The sequence below is a fragment of the Falco punctatus genome (assembly GCF_963210335.1).
Source record: "Falco punctatus genome assembly, chromosome: 1".
In the NCBI taxonomy this organism is placed as follows: domain Eukaryota; kingdom Metazoa; phylum Chordata; class Aves; order Falconiformes; family Falconidae; genus Falco; species Falco punctatus.
Genome location: NC_137580.1, coordinates 57634306 through 57657386, shown reverse-complemented (window position 1 = coordinate 57657386; position 23081 = coordinate 57634306). Strand labels below are relative to the sequence as shown.

At 37.7% G+C, this 23081-nt stretch overlaps 2 protein-coding genes across 13 annotated transcripts in view; one reads left to right on the top strand and one right to left on the bottom strand.

Moving 5' to 3' along the window:
• Positions 1-60: 60 nt before the first annotated feature.
• Positions 61-17597, top strand: LRRC66 (leucine rich repeat containing 66). Its single transcript, XM_080404719.1, is given in 21 exon segments — positions 61-478; positions 482-517; positions 521-563; positions 566-716; positions 718-893; positions 3260-3426; positions 3974-4144; positions 4148-4304; positions 5673-5689; positions 5693-5960; positions 5963-6016; positions 6019-6302; positions 6305-6533; positions 6536-6723; positions 6725-6850; positions 6852-6888; positions 6891-7169; positions 7172-7353; positions 7356-7689; positions 7692-7747; positions 7751-17597. Coding segments are annotated over 21 exon segments (3522 nt in total). The 5' UTR covers positions 61-361; the 3' UTR covers positions 8201-17597.
• Positions 17598-17669: 72 nt separating this feature from the next.
• Positions 17670-23081, bottom strand: part of DCUN1D4 (defective in cullin neddylation 1 domain containing 4) — a 38670-nt gene continuing 33258 nt past the window's right edge. For all 12 annotated transcript variants that reach the window (XM_080404447.1, XM_080404451.1, XM_080404458.1 and 9 more), the window contains 3 exons: positions 19129-19233; positions 18610-18712; positions 17670-18499 (listed from right to left, as the gene is read on the bottom strand). In XM_080404447.1, coding sequence (XP_080260573.1) covers positions 18444-18499; positions 18610-18712; positions 19129-19233 — 264 coding nt within the window. In that variant the 3' untranslated portion in view covers positions 17670-18443. The remainder of the gene's footprint in view (positions 18500-18609; positions 18713-19128; positions 19234-23081) is intronic.

Here is a 23081-nt window from a genome sequence, read left to right as displayed (position 1 = left end):
ATTAACTGTAAGTATGAAAGTCATTCCATACCTACTGATCATGGATTGTATCTGGTGGACTTCGCTCAGTGGTAATTGTGTAGGATACCTGAAGTAGAGTTCAAAAGTCTCCACTGTTCTTAGTTCACAAGTTCCTGAGAAGCTGCATTTCTCAACCGAAGGGCTGGAAAAGAAAGGTTTGGATTGTTTTTTGGGAGGAGGAAGGTTACCAGTTTATGAATATTTTTTTGAAAAAGATTCAAGACTCCAAAACTGGATGTTTAAGGCAGAACATCGGTAATGCTTTGGTTATTTGTTTGGCATTGATTTATTTATTTTTTTTAAATAGAAAGTATTTCCACTTTCTATTTAACTCTTTGTTATGCTGAACTTACCAAAATTTTACATTTTACATACAGTTACTATGGATAACCTTCACTTGAGTATTATAGCTGTGGTCCTTTTCTTTAATCTTCCTGGATCAGTGGGAACCAAGTCATAGCAGGTTGTTCTTCATATGCATCACCATTCGGAGTGCTGACGGGATGGGGAGATCTTACTGAACTGTTCTTTTACCGGAATGTCATTATTCCAGAAGATATATCACAAACAGCAATAATGGCTGATTTTAGCTACAATAATATTAAAACTTTTCTGTGCACTGGTGGAAAAAATGAAGAATGGATGCTAAAACACCTGAACCTCAGTAACAGCCTGATTTCTGAGCTCTCCTTAACTACTAAATTTACCCATTTTAGAAATTCTAGGCCTCAGTGGTAATGCCATCCACACCCTCACACTGGACACACCTACACCTGCATATGGGTCTAAAAAGTATGGAAAAGTCAACCATCTTCTGCCTGCTTTGAAAGTATTATCAGTGGAAAGAAATAAACTTAACATGATTCCAAGAGGTAAGCATTTCAAAGTCCATTTCAAGGGACCTCACTCCCAAGGGGTAAGTTGGTTTTGGATATGATTCACTACATCCTTGTGAATTCCGAATGTGACTGTCTCATTTAGTTAAGGTAAGGGAAAGTTTCGCCTGCACGCAGAGACTGAAGCAAAGAGGTTGTTTCAGATAGGTTGGGTGGGGTTTTTTGCACAGTCTTAGCAATCACCGTGCCTTAACATCAGTCAAGTATCACCAAATATATCCTCTGAGAGCTCGAGCAGTATCTGTTTGTTGTATAGAAAGGGAAGTAAGGATCTTTGGCAAAACACCAGCCTCCACCACCCAGTCATGAACCTTAACATCAAGAAAATTACAGTTAATGAGTTTCATACTACTCTTCAAGCAGAAAGTCAATACTTTTGAATAAAACTTGCTCTGATTTTAGTATTTCACAAAGACAGGAAAATGTATTTTGTTCAGTCAAAATTTTGCTCCGTGCCATCTGACACCCAAAGTGACACATATTAACGAGAGGGCTGTAGGGTTTTGACAGACTTTTAGAAAACGTTTGTTAGTCGCTGAACTATGCTAGGCATCATAGCCTTTACGACAGCCTCTATCCTCATAAACAGATGACTCATATTGTCCTAACAGTGCCTAAAGGAAGCAGAAGCTGCAGTAACAGCAACACTATCCTATATATTTTTTGCTGACTTTAATTGATCTCTGGTAACATCATCAGATTCATTAGCTCGAGGTTTTGTAAAAATACTAAGCCTGGGGCAGGGGGGCGCAAACAAAAAAACCACTTATCTCACAAAGGCAGACAAAGGGGATAATTTTGCACCTACGCAAGGTCCTTGACATTCTATTTTTCTCCTTTCTTGAAACTAAGTAATTGTCTGGCATGCAGGAAACCATTTTGCCTAATTACTTTGTAGTGTCTGTAAAGGTTCCCATAAAGACAGTATAGAAAAGCTTACATTATAAAATTGATACAGATTTGATCTGTTTTGATCGATAATGCCACAGTGGGTCAGACATAGAAAAGGGTTGATCTAAGAGACTCAATTTTAGATGTTAAAAGTCAAATTGCTACGCATTGTACCACTATACTTCAAGTTATACTTAAATCCCATATTCATTTACGTACATGTTCGTAAGTTTATTTTCCTCCTCCAAAATACTTCACTAAGACTCTAGTTTTAAAGCTCTGGTAAGAAAACACAAACTGAAGCTTTAAGGCAGAGGGGTTTGGCCACAGAGAATCCCTTCTCACAGCTGCCACTCCAGGTGTCAGGCTGCTGCCCACTGCTGCTATACCACTCTGTATTTTGGCCACAAATTTAGCTTCATGCAGGTGCAAGAAGGATTTATGCACTGCCAGAACTTCTGCACACCGTTCCTATCAGCTACCTCTAGTTTTACAGCAGGCATGAATCATTTCCTCCACTTTTCACGAAACCCAAAGATTAATTACTCAGCAAACAGAATGGCAAACTGGAATAAGAGATTTCCAGTGAACCAGATGACAAGAGCAAAATTTTTAAGAACTAGTAGCTTCTGAACAATGCTCTATCATCAAAAGTCACTTCAGAGTGCCATTCGGGCGTTGCCCAGTGTGGAGATGCTGAGTGTCCAAGTGCCTGCCTTCCCGCTGGATTGCAGGCTGGAGCTCTGGGGGCTGCCTGCACAGCACCTGAGAAAAATGAGGTATCTCCAGTATTCAAAAGGGCTACTTATGCGAGACAGATGCTGTCGTAACTAGGATATGCTGAGGAAAATACCGTCACGCTCGGTAACTGACAGGCAGGCAGGAATAAGCAACACCATGGTTTTGTTTCCAGTCAGGTTTACATCCTGTGAATATGGTTCAAACAATTCCACGTATGAAAAACACCTGTGAACGTGCAGATGGCAATGACTAGGAGATACTGTACCACCTTTTGCATATCCATCTTTTACTTACAATTAACACATCTGGATTTTATAAACTGAGTATATTTCACCCTTTTCATACACCTCCTTCCCTAGCCCCAGTTCTCCAGAGAAGTGCGCTCAAAGCACAGAGATCACAGTTTTGTGATTTTTATTTTTTTTTTTAATTAATTTTTACAGGACAATGGATCGTTACTGCTGTTATGGAGATGTGAGGTTTTAAAACATGCATCAATTGCGAATGTATTAACGTGCTTGCTGTTGATGCTATGCAACTTTTAGAATGGGCAACCACTGAATAGGAAAGACACAGTAACTCAAAGCCTGCAGCCCCTCATTGCAATAGACAGGAATGGCAGCAATTTTGTTGCAAAGAACGTTAAAAAGCCACTTGACACAACTGGGAAAACAAGAACCTGACATGTAAAATAGTTTTGTTCTTCCTAGGACTAGGCCTGCTGCAATCTTTACAAACTGTCCATATGTCATCCAATGACATATGGCAGATTGATGTGAATGATTTTCAAATCTGTTCACAGCTGAAGGACATTGACTTGCAAAACAAGGTAACTAAAATTCATCCAGATGCCTTCAGGGATCTCAACAAATTACAGGTTGTAAAGCAGTATTACAACTATTTCAATGTTTTGTGTTAATCACCATTAAATATATTAATTATCAACTATTCAGCATGACTACATTGGCCTTTGATTATTATGTTAGTATACAATTATAAAAACAAAAGCAAATGGTGAAAGTAATTAAGTTTATATATTTGTGTTTCATTTATATGAAAGCCCACCACACTTGTAAATATACAAAGTAAAACCATAAATTTACCATTTATGTATGTCCCAAACCAATCCATAATTGACTTACACACACACATCCTTTTCTACCCACATCCCTTCCACAGCAAGAGCCCTGCAGCTTCCCACTCACACAGAGGTAGTTTACAATGGGAGAATTCTATATACATCACAATTTAAACTTCTCATTAAAATTCAAAAGCTTAGAACAGTATTATTGAAATCTTAACCAGGTGTACTGTTTCCATAACCACAAAAGTGCTTGTATACTAAAATAAATGATATTGTTGATACTGCAGTTCGGATTCTCTTGTAAGGCTTGTCAAATTCATTCTGGATTATTTCCAAATAGGTCATGGACCTCCGTGGAAATGCTCTGACAACCCCTCTACCACAGATATTAATCAGTTTGAACTTCTTTCAACTTGAAGTGGATTTGTCATACAATGCCTGGATATTTAACTGCAGACTAAATGCTTTCAAACAGTCATTTAGTTTCCTTTTTGACTCCTCAAAGAAAGAATAGAGTATTTCATACAATGAATCTGCCAACAGCACACAGAAACCTCTGCTCTATCTGTCAGGTTTCCATTTAAACTGCAGCAACCATGTTTTGCTCAAAAGGGCTGTAATCCCAGCAGGGAAGACATCAGTGCTAAACTGTAACTTGGACAACACAAGGGGTAAAACAGGGACTCCACCCATACGCTGCTAAAATCCAGATGCGTGCAGAACGATCAAAGAAATCCAGTTTAAAAAGTGTATTTCAAAAGACACTGTTTGAAAATAACTGAACAACAATTTAACATGCAAATTATTTCATTGGAAAGTAGTATATTAGAACATTTGAAAGTCAAGTTTCCCAAAAAAGAGTCTTCATCTCCTTCCTTACGTTGAAGTAGTAACTGATGCCAAATTATACACAAATAAATTGCAAATCTCAGTTAATTTTCGAAAGTAAGCAAAGGACCAAATAGTGGGGTGGCAGTTCTGGGACATGTAGGAAACCGAGAAGGATACAATAGTGCTTCTAGTATTTAGTTACAGCAAAATGAAATGGAAGTTTATTTGCAAGGGAAAGGATTTATATTTCTTCTAAAAAAAGTACAGCTACTGTAGCATACAGTTCACCTAGGAAATGAATCCAGCATTTACAATAGAGCACTTGAAGTACGAGTGACAAAATATGCAGAGCCAAGACTTCCCATGCAGAAGGAAAACTAAGACCAGACTTAAAGGTTTATTAAGGCATAAAGTTTTAACTCTAATGGACAAATACCACTTTGAGCGGATAAGGCTTTCCCCTTGGAACACTTTATCCCCAAATGAAAATACGTAGGATCTATCAGAAAGGCCACCTGCTTTGTCTATTAATAAGTCATAGAAACTGATTATGGAATTAAAATCAACATGCTGGATCGCACCAAAACTCAACTGGGAATGCAAGCAGATCCAAAGGCGAAGATCTACATACAACCTTGAAACGGATTGCAAAAGCCAACAACTAGCCATGGCCTACACTAGTGAAAGTTTGGAACAATTGCTTGGTAGGTACAGTCCTCCATTTTCAAACCTTTTTGCTGCACTCAAAGCAGTACCTGTAAGAAAATCGTAGTGGTTGACAAGCTGACAGTTAACCTAGTGACATCTCCTCTCACAGCTGCACACAGTGACCATGGTCATGCTGGAGAATGGCTGGCTAGAAATACGGATCTTCCATGAGGCAGATCAGCAGGTGGTTCTAGTACGACCCAGAACAGAGATAATTTCAGTCACCTCCTCCCGCACCCACACCATTTTTCCCGTAAAGTCTGCTATTAAGACCCCGTACGTACTATGTTTTAAATGGGGGGTGGAAATATATGATGGTTTAACAGATACTTGGTACCATGTAAAATGACTGTGGATGGATAAAAAAAAATATTTTACAATTAAAAGTTAAAATTATCAAAGATAGGTCAGAGTATGTTTTTACAGAAATAACTTGACCCTGCAAACCAAGCATCCTATACTTTTAAGAAAGATTTAGTTTGTATTTTCTTTTGTTTCAGGTAATGGAGTCACTTGTTAGACACCTAAAGGCAGAATTTCAAAAGATAATAGCATTCCTTGCATGACACTGGATAAAATGAATAATTTAGTGATACACAATGCTGAGAAAACTGCTGAAGGGTTATATTTGTGTATTTTTAATACAACAAAGAAATATCTCATCTACAATACAAAGGTGAAAGAAAGGGTTTCAACATTTTTGGTTAGAAAAGCCCGGGACACCAACACTGTTTCCAGACAAGGAAGAACAGAGCAAGACCTTGCACTGGCTGCCTGCCTCTCGGTGCTCAATACCTTTGTGCTTTTTGTCTGGGTGCTTTTGCTAGACCCTACCTTGTGGGCCTGTGAAAATTCATGTGCAGGAGCAACGATTCAGGGGTTCAGAACACACTTATTCTAATCAAGCTTTTTCAGGTGAAACATTGCGCAGAGCATGCTCTGCAAGCAAACCAACAAATGCGCAGCACGATTTGTTCATTTGTGATGAGAATTCTTCAAGAAACACATGTATTTTTCCTGGGGAAACTTCTACTTTGCATGAAAATGTCATCAGTAGCAGTGTACACGCACAAAATACTGAAGAAGAGTACCAGAAACAAAGCAATAATGGGATCAATGTGAATAAAAAACCCCAGTGTTTTCAGGCATCAAAACTAGTACCAGCAGTGATGAAAATATAGATGATATTGATGATAACAGACTATTTTCTGTAAGGGTAAATTACAAGAACAGCAATGAAGTAACACCAAGAAAATTAATGACTAATGACATTTCATTATGGAAAGATTCAAAATATGCAAATAATGAAGACTCAGAGAAGAGCAGGTTCCCTCCCATATCCAGGAGATTGAATGCTAGCAGTTGCATCACACCGACTCTTCAGATTTGGATTTATTCTTCATGGGGGAAACTGGCTTTCCATTTTTCACAATACAAACACATACAGTTGCACAAGATTGTAGGAACAGTGACATAAACAACTCTGGTCTGCTCCAGTCTGAAATCACAAAGGCTACACCAGATTCTTCTGAAAGAAAAAGCTATCGTTTAACATAATGAACCCATGAGCCCTACAAAATATATGCCTGGAAGGCGAAGCTGTGATGAACAACTGGGTCTAAACGGCAACATAAATATAACCAGCGATGTGGGAAATTATATTTTACCCTGTAGCTGGCAAGAGAGATACAAATATGGAGAATTTAAGTGTCTACCAAACAACTCTCCTCCTACAAAGTACGACTGTAAAATGGAACGTACAAATGAAAAAAATGCTTCAGCAGATATATTTAGTGATAGCTCTTCAGATGAAGGGACTCCATTCACAATGAGCAACTGTAGCTCTTTAGCAGACTCTGAACTGGAACACCCTGAAGTTAGCAACAACCTGCCGTTCTGTCAGCCTTCACTAGAGGAAGCCAATATGAACAGTGGAACTGGGAAGTTCTCAACACTGCCAGAGCCCCCCAAAACTGCTGCTGAACTTCAGCATGGAAAAATGGGGATGAGAACAGCATGTATTTCAAAACCACTATTAAGCTTGCAACAGCATCACCTTATGTTGATACATGTAGTGACCACATAAGCATGTCAGTCACAATTAGTTCTTCAAGTCAAGAAGCTTCTGATAAGTTTCATTATTTTACTAATGCAGAGTCAACAGTACAAAGCCCTATCTCTGATTCTCTCCCCGAAGTACAGATTTTGGTAACACGTTACTTTCGTTACATTTTCCCATGCATGACACAGCCACAGAGAACACTCCTGAAGAGGCTGAAAGGAATCACGGTGAAGGTGGCACTACATTAAGAAGAAACACAAGTACATCTGAGGACAAACGTTTTACTTTTGCTCCTAATGATACCGGTTTGAGTGAAATTGTTAAAAACACATCACTACTGCATTCCAGCAATGAGTCACATCTCCAATCTCTGCCTGAACACACAGCTGAAAAACATTTTACAGTCATTACAGAGAAGGATGACTTGCTACCACATGGGAAACAGGTGAACACAACTAAGATAAAATGGAAAGAGGTTTTAACGAGAAAAGCTGTGATAAATACAGGGAATTATAGGATACCAGCAACTGTAGTTTGCCCGAAGAAACCCAGCCTTGCAATCTGACAGCAGATTTGCTGCATCTTCACTCTCCTGGGAAAACACAATCAGCCTTCAACACAGAAGATCATTTCCAACTGGATCAGAGAGACAAGGATGCATATTCCTTCTCAGTCCCACAAGGATTTTTCAGTGAAAGCACACAATACAGTTCATGTTCATTCCCACTAAAAATTACAGAAAATACAATGTCCAAAAGCACAGATTCCAGCAAGATGGAGGATGACACTACTTTGACAGGACTGGAGAACAGTTCTCCAGCTGTCAGTCTCCAAAATTCAAGTGAAAAACTCGATCCAAAAGGTCAGACCAATTTAAGACAGGACCAGTTTTTTGTTAAAAAGAAAAGAGCATTTGATGCATTTGCTAATGTTTTGCAAAGCAGGAGAACAAACTTCAACAGCTGAGATACAGAACTCCCACAGAATTTTTGTCATCCAGTAAGATGCAAAAATGATTGTCTTAAAATGAAGTATCTAGCTTTTAATAACTGTTAAATACCATGGGATGGTTTTTTTGTGTCCCCATCCCCCGTCCCCAATCCCCCAATACAACTTTCTATCTGCCATTAACTTCAGAAATCCAAGTTATGGAACTAGACTTAACCATGAGAGGTTAAAGCCTGGATCCATCCCATTTAAAAAACACCGTCATTCCAAAGGGTAATTCAGGCCAGAAGCCATGGACTTTTGTTTAAAGGGTACTTTTTAAAAAAACCAAGAATAATTTCTAGGAAAAACAACTCTAGGATACTCAAATGAGTAAACTACTCAGTAGTTCTAACTGATAATAAAGCTTTTGCTGAGTTACTTTCTCATTATTATTGGTACCAAGATACTAGATTTCCTTAGAATTTGCCTCTGATATGTGCCGTTCTGTTTCTCTTTGTCTAAAATAAATGTAACTGAAATTATCATTACATTATTTATTATTATTGTGTTTTCCTGTGGGACTCACCCTTCACAGTGAAATTATACGTATTACTGTCTTCTGCTTTTTGAACCAAATTTGTAGATTAAGTGTCTCTGAATTCCCACAGTTTTGCAAAGATAGGTCAAGTCCAAGCAGTATTCAATTACATTTTAAGAAATTACTTTTTAACTTGGCAAGACATAGAATGAAACCCTTCTTTCTCAAAGAAACTGAATAGAACTCAAGCCTTGCAGAAAAGTCAGTTATGGAGATCTAGCTACTGATGGGACACCGCCTGTAGTTTGTAGATGTGATGACACAGGCAGGGTAATTAAAAAAAAAAGATAATCTGCTTTTGCTAAACTCTAATTCTCTATAAAAAAGGATCCTATACCCACTTCAAAATTTTACTGAGAGGCAAATCAAGAGCAGCTCAAAACCGCTGTGTTAAAATAACACTAGCTTGATATACAGCAACCTTTTCTAAGCCAAAAGATAACAAATTAAGGTAAAATTTTCTCTGAACAGGGCCCAAGGCCCTTTTCATATACACAGTATCATCAATGTAGTCCTTGAAAGGGAAAGTCATTACAAAGGCGAACAAGCCTGTGTTCCCAGAAAACGTAGGAGGCTGGGCAGCAACTCTGGGAAAATTCTTACCAAGACACAATTAATTCACTAAAAACTCTGAACAGAAGGAACACATTTCAAATTCCACCAGATGAGGAGCAAGTCCAACGGCACAGTACATCTTTGAAACTGCCTTTAAAGAGAAAGCTAGAAAAGAACAAAGAGATGCTGACAGAAGCTAATAATTTGTTAGCTTTGCATATTTGGAACTAAAGAAAAAGAAAATCAAGTACTGCAAAAAAATTTAACAGGCAAGTAAGGAGACCAGTACAGATATTATTTGATCTTTGGAAAAATATTTTCTTTAGCACCTCGAGTTTCTGTTAAATAATTGTTCTACACATCTAACATCACAATTATCAATTATGTATTTTCTAAGCCAAGTCACCTACATTCAGATCTCCTGCTGGCTTCTTTGGGGACTTTTTCTAGTTGATTTTCTCAAAACCTCTAACATAACTAACTCAGAAGAGATTATATGGCAGTTTCAGGCAGGTGTTGCACGGATTTGATTTAGGGCACCACAGTATCTGCAAGTAATTGCAGTCAATAACATCTGTAATCAAATTACAAGCAATGAATCTACTGTTCTTGCTTTTCGATTAGTTCTTAGAAGATTTCTATTATTTTTGCACCAGTAATCAGTGATATCTAAATTGATAACTAAGAAAATTTTTTAAGAGAGGGTACTGGCTTAATTTCTTCGGTAGGAGTCAGCTCAGGAACCAAGGATGAAATCACCTTCTAAAGAAACTGATAATTTGCCATCAAATTATTCATGAGTTTAAGGGTCTGATTTTGTTTTCTGTTTTTCAAACACAAGAAAAAGCTTTACACATTTAACTGTCCAGAATTGTTCATACAGTCCAACTAGACAAGTAGTAAATGACAAAACACTCAAATCTGCAAAAATCATAGCATTCCCAGAAGTGTTAAAAATACAGTAACTCTAAAATAAGGTATGTTTCCCAATACAACTCATTACTTGATTACACAAATGTCTGTAAATGTTAAATCCTGTTCTACTGCAATTTTTCTCTCCTAATCCCCACACAATCTCAATATTCGCGTAATGCCCTGGCTTCTATTGAATTTAAGGCTGCTCTTCTCAGAGAACAGTATGTGACACAAAACACAACTGTGTTTTTAGAGTCTGTCTAGGACTGGGTAATTAGAGCACGATTCCTCATAGGAACAGCTATATAGCCACTAGCAGCAGAAACAGAACAGTATTTCCTCACCACCAGTGCTCTCCTTAGAGCCCATAACCAACTTTCAGTAAAGCTCATTATACACCGAAGTTACTTGCAGCCAAAGCAACTTTACAACCAGAATACATAAAACTTCAGATCCCTCTTTATGGTATGTGAATCTTCACACACTGTGTTGACAGACCTCTCCAAAGCCTGTCGCCTTTCGGCTGTACTAGCTGCTAACAAGTTAAGAAATGCAACTACATAAGCAAGCCAATTTCGTGGATCATGGGGGGAAAGCAAAAAAGCAAAAAACCCCGAGCGGTTCTATTGATGTCTCATACACAGCAATGTTTTGTCATTTGCTTCTGCTACGGTTCAGCATACTTTCAAAATATATATTGGCAAATAATTTTCTCATCTTTATACTGATCACAGGAAGGCTGCGGTGGCGGCAGACAGTACACTACTTGTGAGAAGCTGCAAGTTTTCTAAGCCTCTCTTCATGCCATAAAGTTACAGAAAAAGGTTATCTGCTGTTCTCATCACAGAAAAAATATCTGCTCCTTCATCACAGGATTTTTAACGTGACAAAGTATTTCATTTACTGTCAGAATATTGTTGATGTTCTGCCTCAAACTTACCTTCAGATTTCTGCCTGATCTTGCACCTTTCCTTTCCTACTGATCTCACCAGACGCTCTTATTACCTGTTCATTCAAACCCAAACACTCAGCTGCTTCTCCTTCATATTAGTTCCTCACTTCATTAGAAATTGGTCTTAAACCCTTTTATATTTTCTGTGGCTTCCAAGCAGTACTCTTCATACTTGGCTCCTCTCCGTCCATCCTATTTTGCCATGTGTTCTCTACACAATAGCTACACAGTCCCCTACTCACTGACTCCCTCTAGGATTTTACCCCCTCACTTTACCTTTCGGCAACTATCAATCTACTGTATCTTGTTCACACTGAAAATGCCACTAGTTTAGCTGGTTTGGTCACCAAGAATAGTCTAGAATACCTACACTAGTACAAAACCAGTTGCTGTTATGGGGTATAAGTATACATCATACAGACACTGCCTTCGTTTTTTTTCCCTGCATAGAAGTTACAGAGAGACATAACTGCAACTGCTCCTGCCCTAGGGATGCTGAAACTTCTTTAGCTTCATCAGTAACTTCAGGTAGCAAAACTAATGTGCAGCTAAGACTTACGTTACTATCACAGTTGATAGTGGGTAAACAGACTACTCAAGAAAAAAGGTGGCTGAGCATATGTTGTATGAATTCGTAAATGAAGCATGAGGAAGCAGCCAAGACGATGCTGGTACTAGTGGAGGAAACCCTTCTCACAGGGCAATGGCACCCTGAACCCCAAGGTTGACAGGACACAGTATCCCTCATACAGTGAATCAGCACATGAAAAAATACTGAAGTCTTAAGAGTAGATTGGGAGCTTCAGATATTGTTATCAGAATGAGACAAAGCTCTCATTTTCAAACACATATTTATGATACTTGTGTAATTACCAAGTTATTTGCTGCAGGTACAAAGCATTTCAATCTTTCCAGAGCACGCTGATAACTGGCCTGGAAAACCACCCTTGAATGTAAAGACAAGACATTCACATTTAACCTACATAAAATTAACATCAGTAAATATTTGGGTATTAATATTGAAGATTTCATGGTACAGAATCTGATAAATACAAGCAGCAGGCTACATTCTGAAAACTGGTGAAGGCAATCTCAGCCTTCACCACCAGTATGAAAGTAATGAAGAGCTGCTTCTCTAGAAAGGAGCTCTACATCACAATATTCTAATTGTAATATATATTCAATTTAAAATATTATTTTAAGCCAAGAGCCTCAGGACTAGTAGCTCAAATCGTGGCTCCTTCGATGACTACATTTGTGAAAGTATTATGGACATTTAGGCTGTAGTCTTCATGTCATTGCTAGCAGCTTTTCTACTGCTCTGCTTAGGTACTATCACTTTTGCTTTAAAAAGATCAATGCAACAGCTCACGACAAGTCAAATAAATAAAATCTCTTCTAAAAAGTAAGAAAAACACAAGCATTTAAGGTCATGAACAGACCCTCAACTCAAAATATCACCCCATTTAAATACTACTAGACCACCCTTCCAGCATTACATTTGAGTAACTTAGAGAACTGCCTTTAACGTATGCCTTTAGAAAGCACAGAATCACAGACTAGCTGAAGTTGGAAGGGACCTCTGGAGTTTATCTAGTCCAGTCCCTCTTCTCAAACAGGGTCACCTACAGCCAGTTGCCCAGGCCATGTCCAGATGGCTTTTGGGCATCTCCAAGGATGGAGACTCCACAACCTCCTTGGGCAACCTGTGCCAGTGCTCAGTCACCCTCACAGCCAAAAAGTGTTTCCTCACATTTCAAACTGAGCCTTCGGTGTTCCCGTTTGTGTCCATTACTGTCTGGTTCCATCACTGGGCTCTGGTGAAAAAGTCTGGCTCTATCTTCTTTACAGCCTCCTTTCAGATATTTACAGACATTAGCAAGATCCCACCCCCCCACCCCCACCATCTTCTCTTCTGGAGGCTAAACAGTCCCAGCTCTCTCAGCATTTCCTCATAGGAAATTCTCCAGCCCCTTCATCATCTTCGTGGCCCTTTGCTGGACTCTCTCCAAAGTGTCAGTGTGTCTCTGGTATTGCGGAGCCCAGAAGACGACGCAGTACTTCAGGTGTGGCCTCACCAGTGCTGAGCAGAGGGAAAGGATCATCTCCCTCAGCCTGCTGGCAATACTTTCTCTAATGCAGCCCAGGATACCATTTGCCATCGTTGTGGCACGGGCACATTGCTGGCTCATCTTCAACTTGGTGTCCACCAGGAACCCAGTCCCTTTTCTGCCCCAGCATATATTGGTACATGGGGTTGCTCCTCCCCAGGCACAGGCCTTTGCACTTCTCCTTGTTAAAATTTGCGAAGTTCCTCTCAGCCCATTTCTCCAGCTTGCTGAGGTCCCTCTGGACGGCAGCATGACCCTCTGGTGTATGAGCCACTCCTTCCAGTTTGCTGTCATCAGATAACTTGCTGAGGGTGCATTCTAGCCCCTCATCCAGGTCATAAATGAAAAAGCAGGACTGGACCCCCGCATTGACCCCTGGGGTACAGCACTTGTTACTTGCCTCAAACTAGACTCAGCACTGCTGACCACCGCCTTCTGGGCCCTGCCATTCAGCCAGTTTTCAGTCTGCTTCACTGTCTGTTCATCCAGCCTATACATCAACAGCTTTGCTACGAGGACCTCAAGGGCCAAAAAGTGTGGGTTGAGATGAGCGGGACATTCCCGCTCAAATGGACTCTTTTCATTGAAAACATCTGTATTACAATACTGTTTTACATCCACACACTCCATTTGAAACGTACCTTTTTCCAACCAAGTTTTAAATATTGATTTACCTTACTATTAGAAATAAGGATGACAAGATTGTACATAAAGTTCTCTGCTACTAAATGATAAAGGTTGCCAGCTGACATGGTGTGAGTTCAGATGAGAATTTCTGAAGTATGAGCCACAGAAAAATCTGAAGTCAGTTGCTGAAACCAACACAAATACTGTTTATTTGTGGGATGCCATTTTACATCAACACCAGCAAAAGACCTAAAAATTAACCAGATGAACTCATGTTAGGTGGCATAACAGTACTTTTGTCAGGTCGTGAGTCACAGGAGTTTAGCACACCTTATTTATGTAATATCCAAATTACTAAGACATAGAGCATTCACAGTTATAAGTTAACTGCTGTTCCTGCAACAGCAGTGTCAGTAGGTACTATTTTGTGACAATGTATGTACACACATGGGGTGGGGGGATGGGAATTTAAAAAATAAAAACAAAGTATAAAGCCAGGTTTTGGTCTCAGTTACAGACAACAAACTATTTAGTTTGGCTAGACTCTAAAGACTTCCACAGCAATATGAAAGGACAAAATGTAAGGCCTAGAAAGAGGTATTTTAGCAGTTATAATTAAAACCAGGGCACAAGCTAACTTTTAAAGCTGTCTATATGAATTCCAAGAGTATTAAACAATTTGTTAGACTTGTGACCAAGGGTCAACAGAAATCTGGAAAAACCTTAACACAACTGATGTCCATTTCTTGCCCTTCAAGAAAGCTGGGAACATTAATCCAGTACTAATGAGCTGTAACAAATTTTGCTTGTGTGAGCATATTTGTGATTAAATGAAAGTCACATATTTGTGGGAAAATGGAAGAAGCCTCCAGGCCTCTACAAATGTTAGAAACTGCTACACAAAGGTAACCCAAATATTTATTGTACCTGAAAGAAAACCTTGAACAGGTTAACTGAAAACTCATGAAGTGTTACTCATATCCTATGATATGGTAACTCAAAGAACATAAAGTATTCCCATAATTTCCATCCTCTTCAGCTTGCTTTCCTTGAAAAGGTGAAAAAACAACAGTAACGCAGAATTACAGTGGTGTTTTAAGCACTTAATATTATTTTGCTGTAGAATGAAATTTAATTTGTGGAATGTTTTGGTTACTAATATTCATAGAATCACAGAATCATTTAGGATAGAAAAAGACCTTTAAGATCATCAAGTCCAAAGAGCTCCAATGTTTGTCATCTATCAACTTAGAAAGTGTCCACTGCTATAGTATCTGGACACTGTTTTCCTTCCACTAACTGGCTTTCCACTTTACATCTCCCAAATACCAAGCATGAATTGCACACAGATCATCAAGTTCCTGCCATAAGGACAGCAATAGTACACCAGAAAGATTAATGTAAGACCTGTGACACTTCTTCCACAGTGACCTCTCAGTGTCTTGTCCAAGAAGTCAGCAGTATTCCATGTATCACTTTTCAAAACGAAAAACAAAACAAAGCCCTACATCAACTATATGATGCATAACAAACAAAAAAGCAAACACCGAACTTGTACTAAATACAACGCAAGCTGAGTAGCTTAGTAAAGTTTCCACAATTAATTAAAAATTAGAGGTAATTTCTCCACAATACAAGAAATGGCAACATTAGGATCCTCTGCTTTATCAGCATATATAGCAAAAACAGAAGGATGGATAGCACAGGGAAGCTTATCAAGCCATACAGGTCCATCTTAGTCCATTCGTTCTCTATAAATGTCAGTAAAGTTGTCTACTAGCTGTAATTGAATTTGTGGTTTATTTTATGAAGATAAATGTTTACAAACCAGCTGAAGACTACAGATTCACCGTGCCTGCAAGTGGAAGAAAAAAAAAAAAAAAAGGCAGCATCTCATTCACTTCCAAACATTCTTCCTGTCCATCACTCCTGATTACTTTTACCCAGAGAAAAACAGTTTGTTTACTTATGCAGTGTGAGTACTTTCTGAGGTCCTTTTCCTCTTCTTTGTTTTTAGTTAAATTCTGTATTCTGCTAAACGTTAGCAAAACTTGGAAAAAAAGCACCTGGTTGAGCTGAACAGATTTCTGTTGACCCTGTTTTATGAAAGTTATACCTATAATAGTAATAGATTAAAAGTGTCTTTGGCTCTTGCTTCCATTATTGGAAGTCAAATTATTTGTGATATACAAAACCTTTTATGCAAACCTTGTATTTGTTGCAGGATTCATGCCAATTTGTGCTAAACAGTTTTCTGGAGTCATTAACTACCTTAACATTTCAGAACAACGACAGTGTATCACTGAAAATGTTACCAACCACAATTTAGCCTATTGTTAAAAGTTCTATTGCTTCTAAATTCATCCTTCTAAGAACTAAACCAGCAGCTCCACTGATACTTCCTTATGGTTATACTATGGTAATATACACATTTACATCAAAAATCTTAATAAAACGTGTGTGTTTTAGTAAGAGGCTTATTGTAAACATTAAATACCACACTCCACTGAATTAATTCCTTGTGCAAACTGGCATCAAACATGGAATTAACGTTATGCATATTAGTACATAACAAAGCAATGACTATGTATGTCTTACCACTACTAGCCTGAAAGAGTGCTGTTTACTGTCATGGAAATCTGAACATGACTACTTCACAGGGAAAGGTAGTATTTTATTCTTAGCATCATGAACTTTAAGGTTTTGTATATGCATACATATTGTATATTTATGTATATACAAACACACAGAAACACACACAAACATTTTTTGTCTTTGGCAGCTGAGTTTGACAAACAAAACCCAACAACAACCAGATCTGAACACAACTGACCACCTGCAGCACCACAACTACAACCTCCAGGCCCAGGGCAGCAAATTAATGTGCTTTTGCTAAACTAGGCTTAATCCTGAAAGTAGTCAAGTTAATGACAGTTGTTCCTGACTTCAGTGATGGCAGAATAGGACCTTCAATACAGCTGAAAATTTCACATTCAACCTAAAATGCTTCCCACCCCTTCCCCTGGATTGCATTCTACAGAAATAACAAAACTGCTAATACCTTGTAAAGTACTTCTACAGAAAAGTAATGTTACTCATTCCAAAACATCCACTGGCCCTTTTTTGTTAAATGCTCCGTGAATCAATATGGAACATTTTAATAAATCCTTAGGGATCAAAGCTTAGGGATCAAAGTTTAATAGCACCGGATACTTTGAGGACCTATTTGTAAAAATCAACACTAACATTACTTAATAAAGAAGGGTAAGGCGAAGACAACGTGACAATTACAGAACATAAACATAATTCCATTCACTCATTTTCCCCAAAATAATCACTAGAACTGTCCTATACAGATAAAGAAATGAGTGAAATAGGCAGTGGTCCCTACTAAAAAGTACTGTCATCTAATGCTGGTGTTTAACATGCCCATTGCCTGCAATGGACATTCTGCTAGGAAATTCCAATCCTAGCATGAAAGAAAAAGTAATGTTTTGGCTACTGGATATCATATTTTTAATTACTTAGAAACACAAAATTAAAGACCTTGGGAAAGACTAATGTTACAAACAAAAACCCCTCAAACCTCTGTTATCTATATGCTAGGGGTGAGCAGGTTTTATTCCCCAAACCACTACTTGTAGCTAGAACTTTCAATTTTGCTAGATCGCAACATAGACCAAACACTCTCAGTAGACAAAAAATTAAAGGGAGTATGCCAAAGGCAATTTACGAAAGTCTAAAACCCATTTTTAAAAGGTACTTTAATTTGTTCATTTGTACCTGTAATGACTACTGCAGTTTGAACATTAAAAAGTCAATACTTTTTTCTTCAAATGGAAATCATCTGTGGCATGTACAACTATTACAGTGTTTTAATATTTATATGTGTGTGTATATATATATTTTTTTTTTTTAAGACACCGATGTTTCATTCCTATTAAGCAATAGGTCAGGTTTGGCGAATTCCGGTGAAGAAAGTCACAGCGTGTCTTCTCCCCTCAGAAACTGGCATCTCAAATAGTAACATTAAAATTGACAATAGTTCTTTACATAACTATGTCCAAGCAGTCTGTTCATTTCATTTTCTGAAATGCTACATTTGAGACCAAAAGAAAAACAAAATAACCTAAGTTTCAGCAAACATGTAAGTGATGACTAGAAATATGCCACAAAATTATTTTTACAATACATTTCTGCAGAAATTATCCCTAGGTGAAGCTTTTTTTTTTATACACATATACAAAATTTAGACAGCAATATACACATAATCACAGTGAAGACGCTGGCAAGTTCACCAATTTGTAGTGTAAATACAAAATGCAAAGCAGCCTTCAAAGAGAACAATGCTACACAGCAAGCATAGCTAGCTTGTTAAATAGCAAACATCAAAAGTTCCCTGCAAAAGGGATGCAGTGCAAGAAAAGCAGCATGCACTTTGATACAAATAGCAGTTTATGGCTAATGGTTGACATAACTGTGGTAACAGTGACTCTTGAGTGGCTGTGCATAGTTAAACTTCTATGTCATCTGTTTTCCTTTATACCATTCCACAAACTCATCCAACAACACTGGCCCTGTAGAGAGATCAAATAACTGTATTTTACAAAATTTTGTAAAAGGACACTGAATGATTTATCTAAGAGAAATAAATTATTTTAGAACACCAACATATGGTAGTACTTACAGGCTCCATCCTCATCATAGTTACTGAGGTCAAGGTTAATTGTTCTGCTGAATTCAAGAACGTTACACCATTGGTCCTTATTGATAACTTTGTATTTTGATTGCTGCTTAAGGCAAGAAACAGAAGTTACTAAAATATACTTTCAACTCCCTCAAGTTCAGATTTGCTTCCAGAAAATTTAAGCCTTGTGATGAGTTGTTATTTCAATCTGTATACCATCTAAAACTAAACAGGATTAAAGAAACTACTAAGTAGTCAAACTAGTATTGAATAATCCACGTTTCTGATTAAGACATCTTTTAGTGGACAAACATACAGCAGTAAAATCAAAGCCCAAAAGCAAATCAAAGACATTCTATACTTTGTCCTGCATTAAATAAACCTTAACAGCATAGGGACTTGGGGAAAAGGAAAAAAGGAAAGATAACCAGCTACAAGTACTTCTTTGGAGGTTAGTATATTCTAAATCAGAACAAAAATTTCTTTGCTATTCAAACTTCACTGTTTCAAACTTCATACCTCTAGAAACTGGTGAAATACTGGAAAAAGGGACCATGTCTTTCCTAAAAGAAGGCCCAACATACACTTGGCAGTATTGATATCTAGGCTGCGCTGGTCCTTTTCCTGCATAAAAAATGAAAAGATCAAAAAGGAAAGAAGAGCATGAGTTCACGGTTTTTCACTTCCCCCACTGCCTGTACTACAGTTCACCCATAAATAAAATAAATTTAAAAAATAATTAATAGCAGTGTCTAACAGTGGTTTTTAGTAAAACAACTTCCTAGTAAAATTTTCACCTGCAGAGCTAACGGTTTGCTATAAAGAGATACTGCTTTTCGTAAACTTTCCAAAAAGCTGTCACCACTATCGCAGATGAGGCATACCCTCCTGTTTGTGAGTTCAGACCTTTCTAGAAAGCAATGGCTATTAGACCCATACCCATGTTCACATATATGCCTCTGCTTAGCCAGAGAACTCTTAAAATAGTATCACTGCACATATTTCCTGTGGTATTATTACAACTACACAAACTGTCAGTAGCTATCAAGTAACACTAACTATGCAAGAATGAGCCAAGGAGGTTCTTTGTTCTGTTATTCTACTGATTACATGAAATTCAGACTAAATTAATTATCAAATGAACAGGGGGAGCATAATACACTAGCACATGGAGACCCCTCTCAGAACTGTCACAGTTTTATTTCAACATAGTAGTAGTATACTAAGGCTTAGGGGGCGATTTTTTTGTTTCTGCTAAGAAACAGCAGCAGCATCTGTACCCAGCAGATTCACTACATCTAATCAGTGGGAAAGTTAATATATTTGGTAACACAACTTCTGCACATCTCAAAAGTAACGTGTGTACATGTTAAATTCCTTTCTGTTAAGTAGCTTATCCATTTACATTTGTTGTCTTGAAAGTAAACAAATTTTGGTGAGAGATGGGACATAAAACCCTCCTCTTTTACGCCTTGGTTACAGCATTAAGCTACAAATTCACATGATAACAAAATCAAAACAAAATTTCCATATTAGCTACTATAGACATTGAACTCTCTATATATGTACTCATGATTGCAGACTGCAAAATCTAAATTAAGAACAGGGATATAGGGATATCCAGGATAGAGGGAGTACCTAATAGAACAGTGCAAGACAGCTACCCAAGACAAAGGGAGTTGAGTCCTACACCTCACCTGTACAAGTGCAGTTGTGTCTATTATAGAATACACACCTTTATTACAAAAAAATCCCAAACTCAAAACATAACTGAATTGTCTTTCATCATGTAGGAAGGATTTGGTATAGCAAGATCCCAGCTCTCAGACAACTGAATACCTTAGCCACAAGGTTATCCTCTCTTCTTGAAACCCATTTCATACAAAATACACCTCAATTCTAAAATTGTGTAGACAGAATTTAACGTAGATTTGTTTTGGAAGGGAAATGGAGAAGCCAGCAACTCTGAAAACATCAGCAGCTGTTTTACAGTCTGGTCACTAAACCCAAGAGGGACTTCCCCCAATCTCATCTAGAGGAAAAAAGCAAATTCCAGGATGAAGAAAGCTTTTCAATCAGTAATAAAGCTGAAAAACAAACCTGCAAAGGCTTTTTTGTATTCATATGATACAATTCTTTCACTTATTTCAAACATCAAGTAATTCTAAAAACTAAACCTCTTTCCAAGGCCTATTTACACTTCTGCCACAAACACCTTTAAGCAAAAATCATACTGCTGTGAGCATACCTTTTATTTTCCATACTGTTTATACTCTGAATTCTTCCCACACACTCAGGTGTTAATGAAATCAAGCTCTGTTGCCTTTACTTTGGACATGCTATTTTTACACGCCTTACATTGTTAAGTTTCTACATTCTCCCTCTCAAAATACTGCTCAGACAAAATTGTTCAGATAAGCCCTTTATACCCGCCTCCAACTGCCTAATGGCACATCTGCCATGACAGACGCTCCACTTTCATTCTTAACATACATTCCAGATACTTACATTCTCTTTCGTGGATACAGTGGAAAGAACATTGAAAAACTCTGATAAATTTCAGTATTCATTTTATATTGATGACAGACACTCTGAGATTTTGCACACACACCCCCCAATATTTTCAATAAAAAGACCTATTTAAGCCATGAAATACATGCATCTGTGTGTTCCCAGACTTGGCAATGAATGTCAAACAGGGAGCAAGAAAGGTATTTGTGCTTAATACCAACATATGGTGTTTTAAATTATTTCCTCAAATCCATGCCGACTTAATTCATGCATGATGGTTATTTTCATTGACCAAATACTGAATCTCAACAGAAGCTTTCAAAAATTCTCTCTTAAAACTTCAGAAGTTTAGACAAGTACTTCTGCCATGGAGCACCTCCCTGAAATTATTACCCTTAGGATGGAAATTATACGATCTTCTGAATCAAAAAACCAAAACCACTCCCATCAGCTTTTTTTCTATCAGTCACTTCAATTATTCTGATTAAAATTATGTAGAGATTCATCTGCTGCATCTAGATAAATGTATCTGCCTTTGTCAACATTCATTTCTATTCTTACTGGGTGCCATTCTCCAATAGACTTCCCCTGGCTCCACAGTACTAAAAGTTCAATAATTCTATTAATGTAATACTGTTTTTACAATTCCCCTGTTGATATGCCTTTGACTTGCAGTTCTACAGTCTGGGGTTTCTTGTCACAAATTTTGTCACAGCATCTGTATCTCAGTGTTTATTTCTCAAGACCATATTTGTCACATCAGTTCGTTACCTCTCAAAAAAACTCCACCCATTATCCTCTTAAGTTTCTGCACTTACTTTTGACAGGCTGTCAGCTGGCACTGATTTGCTCTCTATTCCTAATATTGCATCAGTATTTTGAACTTCTTTGGCAACGTTAGTTATTTCTAGCCTTTACATCTTACATTGAGCAAAACTTGCAGAATAAATCTTCACACACCAAAGAAGGAATTAAGATGTTGATATGGCTTTTTGTTCTCTCATACTAACTAATACCATGCATTCTGTCATATTCAGCTGTAGGTGTCCTTGCTTAAAAGTGAACTACTGTAAATCTCTGCATCTCTGCATCATGCAGAAAGCACTGATGTACCACAAATCTGAATACTTATGACAGACTTAACGATCAGAACTGCTATCAGTTCAACTTCTTGTTATTTTTCTCACGTTACTTCTTTTTCCTGCAAGTTTTCTTGGTGCTTTTGATTATCCTTCATTGAAACCTGAGCTTCAGTTTTGCCTGTGATCATTTTTATGTTAGACCTTCTGTAGATTTCATCACATTAGCAAGACTGATGTTCAAATTCCGTATCAATTCAGAAAATTATAGTTCTTTTATTGCTCCCTTTAAGTAGGAATAGTCTTATGCATATTATGGATTCCAATACAGGTACAATTTTATCAATACATATTTTACAGTAGGAAGACTGATATTGGGATATTGTTTAATAAATACTAAGAACATCATTAATGAGCTTCCAACACTCTTCTGAACGGGTATTTGTATTATATCATATCCAGCTTTTATCATGTTAGTTATTTTTACCACCTTCAGAAACGCCTGAAGTGCCTTCCTGTTTTAAATACGTATATGCTCACAAAATCCAATCAGTAAGAAGAAAACCCAGGGTAATTATAAAGCCAGTGGAAGTGGCAAAGCTCCAATATGCAACACAATAGGGCTTACATGATTTCCTTGAAGTCACATAATAGCTTGAAGCAGAGAGGTAACAAAAACACATCAAAACACTAAGCCACTGAACATCAAGAATTCTATATACATTCCTGTTCCGTTTCTGGCATTTTGCATATACTTTTCTAGAACATTAGCGTTCTATTTGTTGAAAACAAGATTGATGATATCTTAAGAGAAACAGAAGTATGCAGTATTTCAATTATTACTTATGAAAGTTAACTTTTCATTTCAGATTCTGGTCTTCC